Source organism: Empidonax traillii, unplaced genomic scaffold, assembly GCF_003031625.1.
Source record: "Empidonax traillii isolate 1590-97213 ecotype Southwest subspecies unplaced genomic scaffold, ASM303162v1 scaffold96:size1206935, whole genome shotgun sequence".
Classification (NCBI taxonomy): Eukaryota; Metazoa; Chordata; class Aves; order Passeriformes; family Tyrannidae; genus Empidonax; species Empidonax traillii.
Window position 1 is genome coordinate 1,124,232 of NW_020955289.1, and position 19,298 is coordinate 1,143,529.

General features: G+C 42.5%; 1 protein-coding gene across 2 annotated transcripts in view; it reads right to left on the reverse strand.

The window, feature by feature from the left end:
* PLCL2 (phospholipase C like 2) overlaps positions 1–18,284 on the reverse strand; it is a 107,189-nt gene extending 88,905 nt beyond the window's left edge. For both annotated transcript variants that reach the window (XM_027881831.1, XM_027881832.1), the window contains exons 1-2: positions 18,194–18,284; positions 16,933–17,470 (exon numbers count right to left, since the gene is read on the reverse strand). In XM_027881831.1, the coding sequence (XP_027737632.1) occupies positions 16,933–17,241 (309 nt within the window). In that variant the 5' untranslated portion in view covers positions 17,242–17,470; positions 18,194–18,284. The remainder of the gene's footprint in view (positions 1–16,932; positions 17,471–18,193) is intronic.
* Between the last annotated feature and the right edge of the window lie 1,014 nt (positions 18,285–19,298).

Sequence of the window (19,298 nt, forward strand, 5' to 3'; positions counted from 1 at the left end):
GATGATTCAGTAAATCACCAACTATTTCCTCCCAGAATACAAGGGGGCTATTTGGCTTTCTATCTCTGTCTACCAGCTCCAGAGGCCAGTTGCTTTGAGGGCCATCTGTCTTACTGGTAAAAACTGAGGCAAAATTTACATTTTAAAAAATACTTCTTTTAAAAAGCATGGAATAATACAACTAGGTTTTGTCTCTTCTTTCTTTCAATCAGTAGTAAGTACATGGCAGCAATGAAGCTTGAATTCGAATCAGGAGCTATGGAAGAAATGTCTCGCAGCCTAAGCTTTTAGGGATGAACACTGAGAATTGTTGTTTTTACATCTGCAGAATATTCTCCAATTTCAAATAATTGAGACTGACCTGCTAAGGACCCTTCAGATTTGACTGAATTTTATCAATTCCCATCAGTATATTACTAAACATCATGAGCAACCACAGAACAGTTTTCTGTTCGTTTTCATCTCTCATACACACCATAAATTTCCCATCTCTGCTGAGCAAGGAGGAGTAATTTCAGTGCCCCTGATGAGACTGCCACAGGTATCTTAAGTCCAATGCAAGAACTTTGTTAAAGGATTCAAGCAGCAAGCAATTTCCGTTAACAAAAGGCCAGCTTGAACTCCTTGAAAAAAGAAAAAGGCAACAAGAATGAAGAAAATAACCTTCCTCTCTCCCACAGGCAGAAGTCATCAAATCATTCCAATCATTTTCAGAAATAATAAGGGGTTTTTTCTTACATGGGTAAAAGAGGTGAACAGAAGGGAAGCAGAATAAATAAAAGAATATACAGCATATATCTCCCTAGAGAGGCTAATTCTGAGAAGAATAATTCCAAGCGGATTTGACAAAACTAGAAGAAACAGAGTGAGGACATGTTGGAAGAAGGCTTCATCTAAACCAATAAAGAACAGTGTCTGTGATTTAATGCTATACTTTTTTTTGACATTTTAAATTTTAATAGCTGAGAAAAGCCATCGAGGATTCAATAGCTCGCAGTTTAAGGTTTTGAATCCATTGTGGAAAAATCACAGTTACACTGTATACTCAAATAAGAGAGGATAAAAAGTGACTACACTTCAACAGTGACAGAGGATAAAACATAACAGATGCATTTAAATAATGCAGACAAACAAAATGTAGACAAACAAACATGAATGCCAAACTTTAAACAAGGATGTTGATGTGACAGATGTTTCAGAAACTCCAGGTAATGAAAACTATCAGTGGGAAATTACTGCCAGCACACAAGTTCATGAAGTCAAAACAATCCTTGAAAGGTGGCTTACAGTTAAATCAGATAAACTAAGTCTGCCAAAACATATCAGATGATCCCTGTGCACTGGGATTCCAGGTGTGGCCAATCTGCTTTCATATACTGAGGAAAAAGAGGCTGAGGGACATAGCACATTATTAATAATAGACTTCGTTTTCTTCCAAGTAGGTTAGATAGATGTTATGTTTAAAATAAGATTCCAAGAAATCTTTTAAGCTATGCATCACACATGATTACTTTATATGAGAACAAACATGACATCAGAATACTAATTAAAAAGTGAAATAAAGAATAAGGAATGATTTCTCACCATCTCACCCTATAAAAAGAATTAAGGAGACATCAAATTAAATTAGCAGTTAGCAGAGTCAAAATAAAGAGGAGTCAGTATCTTTTACTTATCAGCACATTCAAGCTACAGAACTCTGAGCCACAGGATGTACCACAGATGCCAAAGTGCACAGGGTTCACTGTGAAATTGGCACATCTAGATTCTTGCACTGAAAGAAATAGGGAAAATATAAGGGGAGCAAAACCTGTCCTTTAAATGTAGATACAGAATATGAGAATACAACCTCTCGCTCAGAGAATTTTTGAGCAATAGGTCACTGAAAAATATTAGGTTAATATTGAGGCAAAATGATACATGTTAGTTCATCGTTGCACTTCTCTCTGCAAAAAGCAGGGCAGGGAGAGGCAGTGAACTTCCATTACTCGAGTAAAAGCACTTCACTGCCTGTCACCTCCTTCCTGCTCACTGAGGTTTCTGAGACAGCGGGGGCTGCTGTCCTTGCTTCCACGCGCTATGGAGCTTGAGAGGCTGTTACAGCACCCGGGCACCTCCCTGAGGCCTCTCTAACTCTGGAGAGGCTGCACAGCTGGATGCTTGGCTTCACAAAGCTGCCTTGCTGCAGCTCCCAGCCAGCCTCCCTATGCTGGCAGTCTTGGCTGCAGTCAAAAGCTCAAGGACAAAGCAGCCCAGGAGGCAAAGGCAGCAGTGATGGCTGCACTGGCCCCAGCAGGACCATGTGCCCCAGGTGACCTTGCTGTGAAGCACCTGGGTTGCCAGAGGGGCTCCAGTGTGGTACTTTGGTACCTTGTCCTTCCCTATGCTAGAATCCAGTCAGTGCTTGTGGATCAAGGACAGGGCAGCCTGCACATCCAGCACTGAGTTCTTTTTCAGTTATGAGTTCATCCTTTACCAAGCCATGCAACTCCATATCCTGTACTTTTTGGAGCTGATTTCCCCCATCTAATACTTATTTAGGGGGTACACACACAAGTTTATTCTGTCCTCTTGCTCATCTTTTGCCTTGATGACCTTCAGCTTTGCCTTCCTTGCATGCTTCTCAGAGCCTGCACTCAAGCACTCTTCTGCATGTCCACTGGAGGTAGGATGATGGGCTAGATGCAGAAAGGCCATTCTTAACATTCATAAACCTTAAGAAGATATGTATATTTAAGAATTTGTTTATTTGCATGTTTCACTTTAATTTATATTCCAGTTAAATCCCTGATCCACTTCAAATTATGGAAGTTGTTGCATCATCATGCTTGCCTTGCAGCACACGACTGAACAGAACAGCTGATGACTACCAGTTTAAGAGCTTTCAAACCCCATCTTTTTTTCCAACAGGAACACAAGCTAAATGGAAGCGAGGAACTTACATACAAGAGCCTTTGCAACAACTCGTGAAGCTACTTTAGCTAATGGCAAGGATCCTATCACCACCTTTGTGGACGGCCCCACGACAAGAGGAATATATAACCACAGAATGGCTTAGGCTGGAAGGGACCTTAAAGATCATCTAGTTCCAAAGCTCTCCTACACACACCCCCACAGGCAGGGATGCCACACATTACACCACTGCTGCTCAAAGCCCCACCCAGACTGGCCTTCAACACTTCAGGGATGCGGCATCCACAACTTCTGTGGGCAACCTGTTCTAGTGTCTTTCTACCAGCTAGGTCAAGAATTTCTTCCTAACATCTAATCCAAATCTCTCCTCTTTTAGTTTAAAACCATTTCCCCTCAAAACATAGTTTCGAGATATTTTCCATTTTCTTTATCCTTGGCTGTAAAAGGATGAAAGTGTAAAGGAAAATTAAATTTAAAAGAACCAGAGAATAAGATGTGCAACTCCAGTATTCTGTAACTTTCCCTCTTCCCTTTAAATATCCACTCTCCCTAAATGCTCTGACCTGCTTTGCTAGGTGTAAACTGGTATCATTATGGACCAGAAGCTGACTGGCCCATTCAAACACCACAGCAACAAAATACTCTCTTCCTATGTACTTAATATTATCTCCAAGCCACAGAACAAACCTGAAAGGGAACTACTATTTTTAGTCTCAAATTAAATGATTAATACTTTAAATATGTCTGCTTTTAAGTTTATATTGACAATTTTAAATGCACACAGAATTCTGTTTTATTTCCACATCTGTCTCTTCCAATAAATCCTATGAATCAGGAACAAATATCATGAAAACTACAATTCTCATTCAATGATACAGTAGAGAAAAATAAAATTACTCTGTTCTTTTTATTGTTCTGAGATATCAACACAGGTCAACTACTGGAACTCACATAACAGTAAGGCCAGAGAAGAGACTCTCCCAGTCCAACACACAAAAAGAAACAAACCCAAATAAACAACAACAACAACAATAAAGGTAATGTGGGCAGATTTAAAAGGGAAGGAGTTAAATGAGGTCACCTTAAAAGACAGCTTTTTGTATAATTTGCTTATTTCCTCTATTTGAAAAACTGACATGTCTTTCCAAATTATTTTTTAGGGAAGATCTTCTTCATGATGGTTCTGCCCTTTACATTGATTTCTGAGACCTTGTTTCTCTATGATATACAAGTGAAAAACAAATGTCTCAGCCCTAATAAATTTTGCAATAACTGAAGGAAAACAGATTGTGAAAAGTTGAGCATAATAACTATCTTTAGCAAAGAATCTCAAAATTATTTGGTCAAGGACATGGAGAAAAGATGCCCATAATCTCCAAAATTTTTCAAGTTACAGATCGAAAAAGGTTTGTTTACATTTACATGTAAGCAAAACAGGGCAGTAAAATTCTAGCAAGTGTCATCTCCTTCCAGTTATTGTGACCACTGAAAGAAAATGTATAATGTGAGATAATTACATTTTTCAGTAACAGTTTGGTTCAAAGTTTCCTAGAGTTTTAGAACATTTCTTATTGTGTTTTACGGTAAAAAACTACACTAAAACAAAGATTTCCCAGAGGCAGAAAGAAATGGCTTTTCATTGCTCATTTAAAATAAGTAATGACTTCGGCAAACTACAAAAACAGCAGAGATAGAAGTGAAGAAGTTTCAAGCAGCACAATTTTTGCCTAACAGAACTGCAGCGAATGTAATGCACAGAGTGACCACAGACAATGGAGTTCTCCTGCATCATCTAAACATAGCTGGATGTAAATGTTTCTTAGCAGTAGTGTAACCTAAGACATAGGTTCAAACAGTTTATTTTCTTTAAAGTGTTGCCTCTCTCCCTTCCCTCAACGTAGCAAGTGCAAGAATGGCAGTCTTGTTTCTCGAAGGAGAAAGACAGACAAGCAACAAAGCATTGGGGTTTCCTTCTAAGATAGTACGGTTGTATCAATGTTGCAGGACACAAACTTCTGGTTATTTTTGTTGTTCATTGCTTACTGCAACTATTTAATAATCTTCTTAATCCTCAAATGAATAATTCTTTGCGGTGAAGTATTAGATGTTCTATTTTCAGGAAGCTAATCTGATTGCTATACTTTGTGTGAGTTTCCTAAAGACTAGAAATATCTTCTTGCTCTTCTGGAATCTAACACAGGTATCCTGAAGGGCCTCACACATTATAAAAGCAAAAGAAATCAAAGATGAAATGAAAATAATCCATTAATGTGAGTGTTCTACAAGAACTTTAAAACTCAGAAATCTACGACATCCAAAATACTATCAGATTGTAATTACAAACCCAAGATCCTTCCTATTTAAAGCTTGCTATAAAATGAAATCACTTTTATTGTACTACATTTTTCAGCTGTATGCAATGTCCATGCCATTTTATTCTGGGCAAACAAATATACTCGACCACAGCTGGAAGCTAGATGTGCCAATCAGCAATGCTTTGTGTCACCAGCACCATAAAAAGACTCTATAACACATTAAAAGACTTCTAACAGAACTTCTGCCTCCTGCAAAACTGTTAATGGCAGCCACTTCCAACACAAGCATCATCACTAGCATACCTATTCTTACACAGTTCTTCAAAAGGAAGGTTTTAAATATTCAGCAAAAGTTTTTAACAGCGCTCTTCCACTGCCAGTTAGCGACAGTGATACCATTTAAATCTTTGATGATGACAACACTAAAAATAAATAAATTACAGTCCAACTTAGTATCACAATATTGCTAAACCTTCATTATGCCACAGTGGATTTACACATTTGACTGGCACACACTTGGAATAACATTTTAGTCCTGCACTGCAAAAAATTATTAAAATTGAGGGGAAAAAAAATATATAAAAGGGCACCAGAGTGAAAAACGCAGAGAAAAACTTCAATAGGTGGAACAACTAAATAAATCAAGATTCTTTAGCCCAGGAAAAAAAATTATACAAAGCAAATGTGATGAACACCTTTCAACTCATATGTAGAAAACAGTGTTCTTCTAACACAAGAACCAGGGGATAACAGGTGAACAAGTAAGCAGCAGGCAGGTAAAACAAGGCAACAAAAAGGACTTCTTCACACAATTCATAGCTAAACTGCCCCAGGATGTTACAGTGGAAAAATGCTTCCAAAAGTCAAACTGGCCTTTGATAATTAATGGGGGGGAAAAACCCTTGATGATTACACACAGAGACATCTTAGCTCCAGCTCACTTAAAGCTGGAAGCAGATGTCAGGAAAGGAGGCTTTTTCTATTCTTCCTGTTGGAGGACACGTAATGAGCACAATGGACTTTTTGGTCTGACCCTGGCAGCCACTCTTAAATTCACAAGGACTGGCAGCTTTTGAAGATTGGGAGAAACAGATGCATCTACCCCAAGCTGTGCAGTCAGCCTTCATCATAGATAGGTTCAAGCCCTGTGGGACTTAAACCCCCTGTGAAGGATGACAGCCTTACACTGGAATCTGTTATACCTTTTTTGCCACTCCTTTTTGAGGATTCCAAGCAGGCACGAACTATTGCAGTGCAGCACAGAGCACACAGAGTTCTGCTCCAGCACTTTGCTGGGAATATAAGGATCTCCACCAGCTGTTATAGAAGAAAAGCAGGGTATGACCAGTCCGTTACTGCTGAAGCAAAAAGGCCAAGCTGCGTGAGGGATGGGGAGAGACCAGAGGTTGCGGGACAGGCAGGGGAACACAACAGGCAAGGTGACACAAACCTGAACCAGGCTGAGTAAGATAGTGAAAGACTTATGAATTCTTCCACAGCATACTACTTCTAAATCTACAAAATACAAAAAGATGAGACTCACGGCTAAAAGCGCTCAGTGCCTTCAAGTTCCACCACCGCTCTGAGAGCAGATAACAAATCAGGCCAGTGACTCACTGACAAGGGAGCAAGCGTGAGGCACAAGGTACATGTTATTTAAGATGAGGAACAAATAAAGCTGAATAAGTGTCAGCCTCAAACAATGGTTGTGAAACTCATCACTGCAACTACTACAACTGGAAAGAACAAAGAGAAATTCAAGGAGAGTTGGGTTTAACAAATGAAGTACATCCAATAAGCTACATAATGCTCTTGAGGGCTCTTCAAAAGCAAGAAAAACATAAAACTACATGGACTCAAACTACTTATGTCTGCTCTAGTTTTCTCCACTATGTGGTAGTAACGTGCCATGACTGAATACAGTAAACTATTTCACATAAATATTAGTCCTAAACTGTAGGACTTACAATGGAAATGCTTTTTGCAACAAACTGCTATCAACTTATCTAAAAAAAAAAAAAAATTATTTAGTGACCATTCTCTGAAAATGACAAAGTATGTTTCAGTTGATTCAAGCTATTTCCTGAAGCAGTTTATTTCCAGCTATTACTTTCTTCCCACCTTATGTAGCAAAAATGCATGTATTTGTAAGCAAGTGAATATTGCAATGAATGTAAGTATTATTTCACCAACTCAGACTTTTCCTACCATATTTGCAGGAAAGATATTCATTCTGCTTCTAATTTACTAAAGGAAAAAGAATGGTAGAATTAAAAAAGTTGCTCTCTTGCCTTTTTTTGTGTGTTCCTGTACCATTTACAGGAGTCAGCTAAAATCAATAAACAACTGCCTATCCTAAAACCACCAACAATAGGAAGAAAATCTAAACAAAAGAGCTTTGACAACAAGCTGAATTCCTGTCCTTTTAGCCCACGTTACACTATGGTAATACAAAGAATTAAGCAATTAAATTAGTTTATATAGTTTAAAGAAGCAGCCATTTACACCTTATTAAAAGACTGTAGTATAGAGTAAACAGTTGATAGACAATGTCAAACGCTTCTGTCATCCTGGACAAAGTAACGAAATACATAAAACATCCAGGATTTTTTTCTACAATAAGAGATGCTTCACAAAACAAAACCCATGCAAACCGTTCTGCTGCTGCAGAATTTCACAATCATTCTTCCTCTCCTCTCCTACACTAAAAAGGGCAGTAAAGGATGGGGATATGTTCACATACATGGATACTAACACATCAAAGCACATAAAGAACTTTATAATGCTCTGCCTTTTTTCAGTGAAAGCAAAATAGTAATGCTGGTTAAAAAGGGGGAAAAAAAAGATAAGGAAAAAGGGAGAAAAAAGTTATTATCACAGCAACTTAACTATAAAAAGACCTTGAAAATTCTGTGGAAATGCTTTCTATCAAAACAGCAGCAGTTCTTCTGCTGCAATACTGATTAACTCATAATTTAGAGAAAATATCAAACCACTTTCACCAATTTTAGCAAAGGTATTAGGGCAGTCATGACACTAAAACACGTAATATCAATTATCTGCTATATATTTGTAAGGTACCCATTTCTTATACCAAAATAAAACCCACAAGTAAGTTTCTTTTATTAAAGTAAATATTTTTTTACGGTGAATTTTGAAGTCCGGCTCGATATCGTGTTATTTTTTAGTTTTCATTTTATAAAGCTGTCAGCTGCTATTCTGAAAAGGGGTTGGTTTGTTTGTTTGTTTAAAGACACTTCTTCTCTGCCTGCATTTATTTCCAGAACATGAATGTTCAGGATCTCAAAAGATCCCCGAGCATGATATACAATCTGAAGTACTCAGGGATATTTTATTAGTTATTCCAAAGGGTCAAATGACATTAAAAGGAATCCCAGGAGAGGCAGAAATGAATCACAGATATTTTAGTTTCCCAAGGCTGCACCAGTTAACACTGTGAGCCTCAATCCTGCTGATTTCCAGTCACATGCCATATTGCATTCTCCACTGTCTTGAACATTGGTGTTCCATGAGGTCAGTGTCTAGGAGGGAACAGGTGAGTGAACTCAGGGATGTTCCCCTTCAGAAGCAAGGGACAGATGAGTCTATACAGACATCTCTAGAAATGAAACTAGTTGAGTACATATTAAGAGATGTACTGCAGTCAAGATGATAGGTAACATATCCTTCCAAAGGACTGCTTCATGCATAATTTCCTAAAACAGGGAGAAGTAAGTATGGCAATGGCACTACCGCATGTCTAAAAGGTATGCCAGATGTGAAAATCAACTGTAAAACAGTAACAACAGTCTTTATAAACCCAGCTGTGAAACAAGGAAAGAGGCCACTTACTACTTACTCTCCTTAAAGACAAACAAACCTGTCCCTTTGAAAGGACCCTTTTTTATGCCAATGCTGTAATCCAGTAATAATAGTATAAATTTGCATTTACTATTATTTTAAAATATTTAGAAGGAACAATATTTTCTCATAAATTCTATTTCTGACCTTGATTCTACAACATATTGCCCAATTTACAGGTGATAAAGGTATAAATAACCCATTTTTATTTTAACTATGGAGTATAGAATTTGATCTTGTATTTAAAATCCATAGCCTACAATCACTCAACAAAAAAAGAAAAAAAACGTGCATCATATATGATGGAAATGAGAGCATAGTTAAAACTGGATCTTTACCTGAAGGTGGAAGAGCTGCCTGCATGTTAGAAGGTAAGTTAAAATCAGAAGGAACCTGATAAATTGAAGATATAATCTGAAATAATTAGAATGCAGTTAGTAGGACAAGTAGAAGCTTTTAAACTCCGTGTAGATGATTACTTTTGCCCATTGCAAAGCGGAACAATCAGCCAGCAGCCTGTACAGAAGGATCACAAATAAAAGGTGATTAAAAGACGAAGAGCATCATACTGAAATTTATTAACAGTTGATCCTGTAGCAGAGCAGCAGAGCAGAGTAGACTGACCTCTTGAGGTCTCTTCCAGCCCTATTTTCTAACATTCTTCAATGCATATATGTTGCTGATGTTTCTCATATTTTCCTCTTCTCTGTGCACATTAAACATCAATTACTATACACCTTTCCTCCCCTAAAATCTACCTGCTAGCCTGTTTATACTTAGATTTCTGAATTTTGAGCACAATCCCACATTTATGTGCAAAGACAAGTAATTTAGAACCCATGTACTAGTATTACAATATGTATTTTAACTTAATTTGGCCCTTAAGGATTGACAACCGGTAAATTTTATTTAAGGGTTTTTCCTAATAGAGTCAGTGGAACCAGTACAAAAGTTGATGGCAGTATCACCCATGGATCAGCAAAGGCTGGGAAACTAAACAGTTAACTTGTTCTGTCAGTCTCTGTTGAAATTTTTTTTTAATTTTCCATGAATGCAATCAAATCATGGGAGCAGTTTTTGAGCCATGAACAGGAGACCACGGCTCTAATTCCTAGTTTAAAAATGGAGTAAACTAATAGTTGTATCTTTGATCAAGCGTGATAATAGGCATAAGTAAAAAATTCATCAAGTATTCATAATGACTTTAAATGCCATTAAATAATTTTTCACCACTGAACATGTTTTGTGGATAGTCTCAGGTTGTGTGGGAGGAGAGGGTGAAGGAGTTGCTATTATTCACACTAGCCAAACTCTCTACTCAGTCAACTGAAATAGACAGATAAGCTCCTCCAGAAGTCAGAGAAGCTAAATTCATCCAAATTAAGCTCCTGCTCCAAGTCAGCTTTTGGAAAAAATACTTTATCTTTGTGGGCTATGATATATAAGCTAACTAAATTGCATACTGAACTTGTGTAAAGTGAGTATCCGCATAAATGCATTTATACAAACACCTTTTTCTTTTCTTTTTAAATTGTGTTACATATATTCAAACAAAACTTTGATTACTGTGGCCTGCAGAAACTGCTAATGCGAATAAAAATATACACCAAATGCAATGCATAACATACCCACTCAGTGGCCATCACACATCTCAGTCCTGTGTCACTGTTGGCAAATAGCAAACTGCCTGTGTTATGTATATACATGATACTCTATGCAAATACCTAAGGTTTACAGCTTTTGTATCTCACAGAAGATATAATTTTGGATTGTTGTGGTGTTAAGTATTCTCTTTTAGAATAGATTATATTTTTAAAAATTAGGAAGGCAGTACACAAATCAGTAGTAGAGGATGAAGGAGAATGAATACAAATACGGATAGGTGCTGGTCATCTTCTATAGTCTAGCTAAGAGTCCAACAAATCTCGGAGAGAACATCCTCTAAAAGAAAGCTCCAGGATTCATGGAGCTGCAGTCAGCTATTCAGTCTTCTCATACTATCTGACAAACCAAAGAGATAGGCCAGATCTACAATAAATCAACAAGAGGAAACTAAGAAACAGACGAAAGCACATCCAGAAACAGCCTCTCAGAAAAACCTATTTTGGCTGTCTAGCTGAATGGCCGTATAAGGTCAGATGGAGGGACAGCTCAACTATCACAGCTTCCTTTCCTAAATATATGCTTTTTTTGTGCTATCAGTTTTGGTGTCAATTAGCACAAGTGCTCAGGGCAAAACACCTTTCACTGTTGGGACATTCACAACCACAGATCTTCTGTTACCTAGGAATTCGGATGATACTGTAGCATTTTGTTTCCAAGGGGAAAGAGCATGAAGAATCAAAATACATGTCAGTTCTCTACTTCTTTCTTCTCTATGACTCTTTTCTTTGAACTTAAGGAGCCTTAGCACCTTTGGGTGTATGACTGCTCAATCAAGTTTACTTGCAAACGTGTGACAAAGTAAGAAGTTACTTGGGCATAAATGTACGCACATACAAATACATAAAAAAATCTCCCCACACCAATATTTGCAATACGAAAGATGACTGAAAATCAGGTAATTTCATATACTTTAAACTGAGTCCAGCAACCTAATTCCTTTACATCCCTTCAGATGGAAACCAAATATGCATGATCTATTCCTGGGCCTCCGAAAAGACTTCCAAACGTGCCATTGTGGCTAAGGTAATTTAGGACTGCAGAGAACCTAAATCTACTGAAAATACCACTTTAGAGTTTACCATGAACACAAAAGAATTTCTGTTAAAGCCTTTAAACAATCATAGTGGTAGGAAACCTGAATAACATTCTCCATATTTCATATTTTGAACACCTGATACAAACAGGTATACAGTATGAACTAGAGACCACAGAAGATTGAACAAGATAGTAACGTAGACTGGTATTATAACAAGAAAAAAAAAGATCTTGATGTATGTGCTGTATGTGATATAAGCATGTTTAGTTTTAAGAGCAAAGCTCTGCTGAAAATTAAACCCTAGAATAACTTGCTAAATTTGGCTTCTCTCTTCTCACAGACTTTGAAACTTAGGAGTTGACAATGTTAGCAAGTTCATGACTTTACAATATGAAAGCTTGAGTTTACACCCAGAATAAAAAAAGAGATACATGTTTGTTTAAGGTATCAGCCAAGAAATTTATTGGCACTGAGATCAGTATTGGTATACGCAAAACAAACACCCCGGACTTTGCTTCCATGCACATGGTGATAAAAACATTCCTGCTCACAGAATGCCAAAGCCACCTTTCTCCGTGTATTTCTCTGTGTTGTCTTCCTAAATAACTGCAGTCTCTCCCAAGTGTCTCTCATTTTATTACTGCAACCTGTCTCCTAATAAGGACGTATCTGTCCTCCTGGATCTCTCTCTGTCTAGGGTTATAGCTTTGAGAAACCATGAGGTTCTGTAAGCATTTACTGGACACCCCTGGGAGCAAGGAGCTCTGAGGAAACATATCCATACACCACAAGTCATTTGCTGCCTTAAAGATTCTCAAACGCCCACCACCTCTTAGGAGGGCATGGAGGAACCTCACACAAAAATGAAACAAGCTCATGGCCAACTGTCAGAGCAGCTAAGAAAAGTTCACAAGATGCTTAAATCCACTTTACACTGCAAGATGTAAATTCATTTTACAGAGTATTATCGGAAATATTGTAGGAAATTGCATAATAGGAAACCATAGCTAGTTGCACCAAGGAAAATACTATGGAAAAACAAAACAGTGACCCCAAAACCCACTACATTCAAATAAGTGGCACATAAATTAGTTCACAAATCAGCTTTCTGAGAGCCTAACTCTCACGAATGCACAATGTATCATCACTATCACCTCTTGAGAAGTCAGAATCTCATAAACACAGAGAGTAAGAAAGGGAAAAAAATCTCTATAAACACAGGTATGTAGGTCCTAGCCCTCAAATTTGGTTCAAAGGCAAGCAATGAAATAGGCTTTTCCACAAAAATTGCTAGAAATGAGGAGTACAATCTTTAATCCTTTCAGTCTAAACAGAGTTAATATATTAGTGAAAGGTCAAGTAAACTACTGTGTATGAAGATTGTATTGGTTTTTCCAGTAACAGTGACCCTACCACCTGTCCTCATCCTAAGTGACACTTCAAACTCATATATCGTCTTGTACGAAACAAGAAAGAAAAAGAAAAATTGATTAAGGCAAAGAAAATTAATCAAAATAGAAAAAAAGTATAGAGCTACCAGAAAAAGAGACAGAATGGAGACTGCAAGTAAGAAAGGAAAGGGAAAAAAGGCAGCAACTGCTCTTCTCAGAGTTATGAAAATAGACAACCAATGGAAGCACAGACTGAAACCAAAATAAAATACATATCTCTGCTCCTGATTTTCATGCACAAACATGTGGTTCTATAAGACTTTAATCTGAACTGGAACTTTATTTAAATGTTAACTTTTTCGTTTGCAACTCAAAAGCCTACACAGTAACGGGCAGACACAACATTTAAAGTATTAGATTTTCCATAAAGGTGTATTTTACAGATCAACTAACAATGTCAGGTTTTGCATGAATGTATGAAATCTACACCTGCATGGAACAGACCTGTTTCCTGAGGTTACTCTGTATCTTCTTTAAGAGCAGTTTTACATCCTTGGTATAAATTATTAAAACACTTTTCAAAAATATATTACATTTTACTTTTTCCTCTCTGTTTACAGACTTTTCCTCTGTAAGAGCAGGCAAGAAGCATCTTAAGGTTTACTACCCGTGCCAGATGTTCCAAAAGGTTTCACAGAGAAAACCAGGCATCAGCACAACTGGATTCAAACCACCTATGAACTGCTGAACTAAGCAGGCAGAATAATATCCAGAATATATGAAGATGAGTGATTTTTCCCAGAAGTATTAAAACAGTCATATCTAAAACAAATATGGACTGCATAACTTTAAATGTTATGTTGCCGCATTTTTCCACTCATGATAATTATTGAAATGATAACACAAAGTTTTAGTAATCGATTCTTGGCTGCTAAAACAGATTACTGTTCACATCTGCAAAATGGTATTCATTGGTAATAACAGCAGAAAATTGAATAATTTTGTATTCCAAAGTGCTATCATTCCTGTAGAAACTAAGAACCTTGATTCGAGTATCCGTGAAATGCAATTCAAAACCTATTCCCTTATCTCATGCTTCTTGATCTTAATATATCATGAATCCCTAGGCACCGTAACCTTGTCTGGTCCCCAGAGAGGCAGAAGGTTGCTGTATAATTAAATCACACACTACAAAGTAGTACAGTGGCATGATAAACACTACAAACAACACCACTATCTTTCTTGGGCTGCCACAGAGGAAACAAAACAGTGTTAATAAGTATCAGACCTGTAAAAATATCACTGGCAAATACAGCAAATATTAAGTCATTCCAAAACCAAGCTCGGCTGCCCCTTGTCCATTGTTGTAATTTCTTTAACACACACACACACATACACACCACACGTCCACGCCCAGCATCACTGCTCAAACAGGAAGGGTGGGTGCAGGCTGTCAAATGTGTTCCACCGCTCACTGCCCTTGCCCTCCCCTTCGTTTTTACAGCAAGATCCAGGAAACAATAATACAACTTTCAATACACTACTAGTTTTGAAATCCTACATGCTTTTCTACCATCCAATCACCAGAACAAGAGAGGTAACAGGTAAAACACAGACTGTATGAAATTTCTGTTCTGTGGTGAAGAGACAAGGGATGGATTGTGTATGTAAATTGTCCCCTTTTGTTTGGTATCGTGATGGTGTTGTTTTGGTTTCGGTGTGGTGAATTCTTTTTTTGTTGATGTGACTGAAGTTTGTGAAGACTGTGTGATGAATGTGGATTTTAATGATAATTCTTAAATACGCAATTCACAGAGGCAAGGAGTGGAATGTCTCGGGTTTCCGGGACAAGATTTTGGTAGCAGGGAGGCTACATGGGGGGCTTCTGTGAGAAGCTGCTAGAACCTTCCCCTGTGACCGACAGAGCCAATGCCAGTCAGCTCCAAGCTGACCAAGCCTGGCCCCATTAGTGACTGGGGGATAACAGATTTAAGAAGGGAGGGAGGAAGCGGTTGCAGTCAGAGAGAAAAGGGACAATATACAAGAGAAACAACTCTGCAGACACCAAGGTCAGTGAAGGAGGAGCAGGAGAAGGTGCCAGAGGTGCTCCAGGTGCCAGAGCAGCAATTCCCCTGCAGCCCATGGTACAGACAGCAGTGAAACAGGCTGTACACCTGCAGTCCACAGAGATCCACAGTGGAGCAAATATCCACCTGCAGCCCGTGAAGGACCTCATGGCAGAGTAGACAGATGCCTGAAGAAGGCTGTGACCCTGTGGGAATCCCACACTGGAGCAGACTCCTGGCAGGACTTGTGGAGCCCACACTGGAGGAGGTGTGCTGGCAAGACTTATGACCCTGTGGGGGAACCACACAGGAGCAGCTCATGAACAGCTGCACCCTGCGGGAAAAACTCACGTTAGAGAAATTTGTGGAGGACTGTCTCCCATGGGAGGAACCCACGATAGAACAGGGGAAGAGCGTGAGCAGTACTGCCCCTGAGGAGGAAGGAGCAGCAGAAACAACAGATCACAACCCCCATCGCCTCTCCCCCTGCACTGCTGGACCGTGGCAGGGTGAACAAGAGGTGTTTTTAAAATTTGGTTTTATTTCTCATTCCTACTCTGATTTGACTGGTAATACATTAATTTCCCCAGGTCAAGTGTATTTTGTCCCTGACAGTAACTGTTGAGGGATCTCTACCAGGCCTTATCTCAACCCACAAGCCTTTCTTCTATCTTCTCTCCATCTTCTCTCCCCTGTCCAGTTGAGGGGGGAGTGACAGAGTGGCTTTGGTGGGCGTCGGGAAACAAGCCAAGGTCAGCCCACCACAGCTGATTCTGGAAGTATATAAATATCTAAGAAAACATTACATTTAGCTGATCTTGATTATACTCAGATTTTAAACACTCATTTTACAGCTAGTCCAGCTATTATACCAATGGAGCAATTTCTCTATGTTCTCTCAACCTTTTCACTGGAGTTGGGAAAGGCAACCCAAAACATCTTTCAGGAATGGTAGACACAACAAAAGAGAACAACTGCACTTGTAGAAATAATTGTATTTAAAAAAAACAATCCCATTCCTTTTTTGCTCAAGCTGCATTCTACCATTGACGCTCCCCCTACTTTTCAAGCTGAAACATTAGCGTTCAGAATATGCAGAGCTAAGTATAAATAAAGATGTTTCTATACGTGAAGTACAACACAGCCTACTGTTAAACGAGCTGTCACTTTTAACAAGAAGAATGTTCCCTATTCTACCTTCTCCCACCCCCAGCCCAATGAGATCCTGAATCTCTCATCACCTGCTGTGTGCCTGTCACACACACAAGCCAATGGAGCCACAAAATTGCTCTGCACAGGTGCATCCCAAATAACAAGCATACTGTGCAGTTCACATCTTTCCCTGCCAGGTTGGTGCCCATGTTGTCTTGCCACAAGCCAGCTAGTTTCTCTCGCATTTTTTAAGAGGAGTTAGAGCCTTCTGCTTTAATAAACCTCAAAGCACGACGTCCTCCACCCCAGGCATGGATGTGTACAAAGCCATCCTCTCACTGTTGTCCACTTCTGACAAAGGAAAAATCGAGTCCCCTCACCACAGGGAGGGAGGAAAAAAAGAGAAAGAAAAAAGGCGCCCTTCTTTTCATCTAGAGCCAAGGCTCTGTGAGCCAAATCTATCGCCTGCATCTCCCTGCCCCTGTCACAGAAAAAGACCCAAGACCCCGATGGGGAGGAGCAAGAGCTCTTACCTTAATTATGCTGCTCCTCCGGGGGATGCCGGGTTTGCCTTCTCGTTGTTGACTGGTGGAAAATCCTTTCTCTTTGCTGCTGCTCTCCGGGCTCGCAGGAGGAGCTGATCCCGGTTCCTCGCCGGCTCCTGGCTGGGCACAGTCCCCGTTGGAGACCCGGCTGCCTCCACTGTCAAAGCGGGATCTCCCGCCGCCGCCTCCTCCTCCTTCCCCATCTCCTGCCTTGAAGGCCACCTTCCCTTGGAGCGGCCCCGGGGAGGAGGGCAGCCCCCCGCCGCCGGTGCCGCCACCGCTGCCAAACTCCGCCATCAGCCTCCCTGGCTACGGCAGAAGCACCGCCGCTGCCCCCCTCCCCTCCTCCCGCGGCCGCTCGGCGGTGGCTCTCCTTCCGCTTTCTCTCTATTTACGATCGGGGAATTCTGAGCCAAAGTCTCTCCCCTCCGCGCATTTGGCAGCCGAGGCCGCGCAGCTCCAGGAGGGGAGGGGGGACGGACGAGACGCGTCGGTGGCGGCTCGGCGAGCACCAGTCCCGCAGCACCTGGGGAGGGAAGCGGAGACGAAGCGTGACAGGCTGCCCTCGCACGAGGCGGGGGAGGTCGCACCGCGGCGCGCTGCCCTGCGCGCACCCGCGGGCATCCGTGGGAGGAGAGGGGGCTGCGCGGGGTCCCCGCCGGGCGCCCCGCGGGGCACGGGCGGGACCCGCCGCGGGGGCACCGAGCGGGCAGCGAGCGCAGCCCCGCCGCGGGGAGAGGGGCCGGCCCGCCCCGGCCCCCGCGGGGCGGGGGAGGCTGGAGGGGGGACCGGAGGAACTGCGCTGTTGGGGCTGCTCAGCCGGGGAGAGCGAGAGGCGTTGATGGCGGTATTTTCTCACCCTGACACAGCGACACCCACAATCGCTGAAGCAACGAAGCGGGGAGCGAAAAGAGAACTTGCGGAACAACACGCCCCGAACCCTCCGGCCCCGGCCAGGGGGGGAAGCCCGTCCCACGCGCGGCGGGGACGATCCGCCGCAGCCCCTCTCCGGCCCCGGGCGACGGTGAGAAGCGGCGGAACACGAGCAGCGCCGCCGCCGCCCCGCGGGGCAGCCCCCAGGAGCCCTCAGCAACTTTTCTCCCCTCCCTCCCGCTGCCCGCCGACATCCAGCCGCCCCACAGCGGCGACAGCCGGCCGGGGCAGCGATACCCGCGGCCCTCGCACCGCTACTCGCGGTGCCCCCGCCCCGCACTGCCCCCCTCCCGCACGCTGCGGGCCCGCTACCCACCTCGGCGGCGAGGGGAGCCCCCGGCTGCCGCCGCTGCAGTAGCCGCTTTTCCCCCTCTCCCCTCCTCCCCGCTACGGTCGCCGCCTCTGCCCGGAGCCGGATACAGAGAGAAACTGATTCATGTGGCTGCTTCCCTCGCTCGCTGCTTCTGCCGCTGCCGCCGCCGCCTTCCCCGGCCCAATGCTCGGCAACAGCGGGAAAACGCCGGCAGCGCCCGGGGGAGAGGCAGCCCCGGACGCCCCCGCGAGGAAACTCTCCGGGGAAAGCAGAGCGAGGGATCCAGGCTCGCCCCCCTCCCCGGCGCCGCCAGTCACAGGGGCCGGCCCCGCGCGGATTGGGCGGCCCCGCCGCCAGCACCCCCCTGCGGCAGCTCGGGGCGCTCCGCCGGAGGGCAGGACCCGCGCCCGCCCCTTCCCGCGCCCCGCGCTCACCGCTGGATTCCTCCGCACGCTCCCGCCCCGCGCCTGCTACCCGCGCTCCGGGCTGACACAGGAGAGCCCGCACCCGGCGCATCCTCCGCTCCCTGCTCCGCTCCGGCCCGGGCGAAGGCTCCTCCCGTCGCGGCCTCGCGCCCTTCACCCGCCCTGCCCACCCGAGGGGCCGCGGCCATCGGGACGCGCTGCGAGGGCGGGGGGCGGCGGAGGGGGGGCCCAGCCAGCGCTCCCGCGCCCTGCCGGGAGCTGACAGCCCGATGAGAGCCCAGTTAGTGCCATTAATTAATAAAGGAACGAAGGTGGTGGAGTGCTGGAACATTAAATACTTAACGGAAACTGTAACTTGAGTTACCCTGCGTCCGCAACACAGCAAGCATGGCTGGAGAGCCCTCCCATACCCCATTACACTCGTTTAGGTTTGCTGCGAGACAAACAGGAGGGAGTTGGTGTACGAGGAATAGTTCAGAGTGTTACATGTTTATTTTTGCCTCTTGACACGGCTGCATATTGCAAGAACTCGATATTTCACGATTAAGTTGAATAAAGGGAAATTAAATGCCTCTGTTGAGGTACTTGGCCCTCTGCTTGAAAGTCAGAAGTTGAGTCAGTCAGAGAGACATTGAGAGGCTTGGCAAAATTAAGAATCACGTAAATAGGAGTGCAAAGAGTCA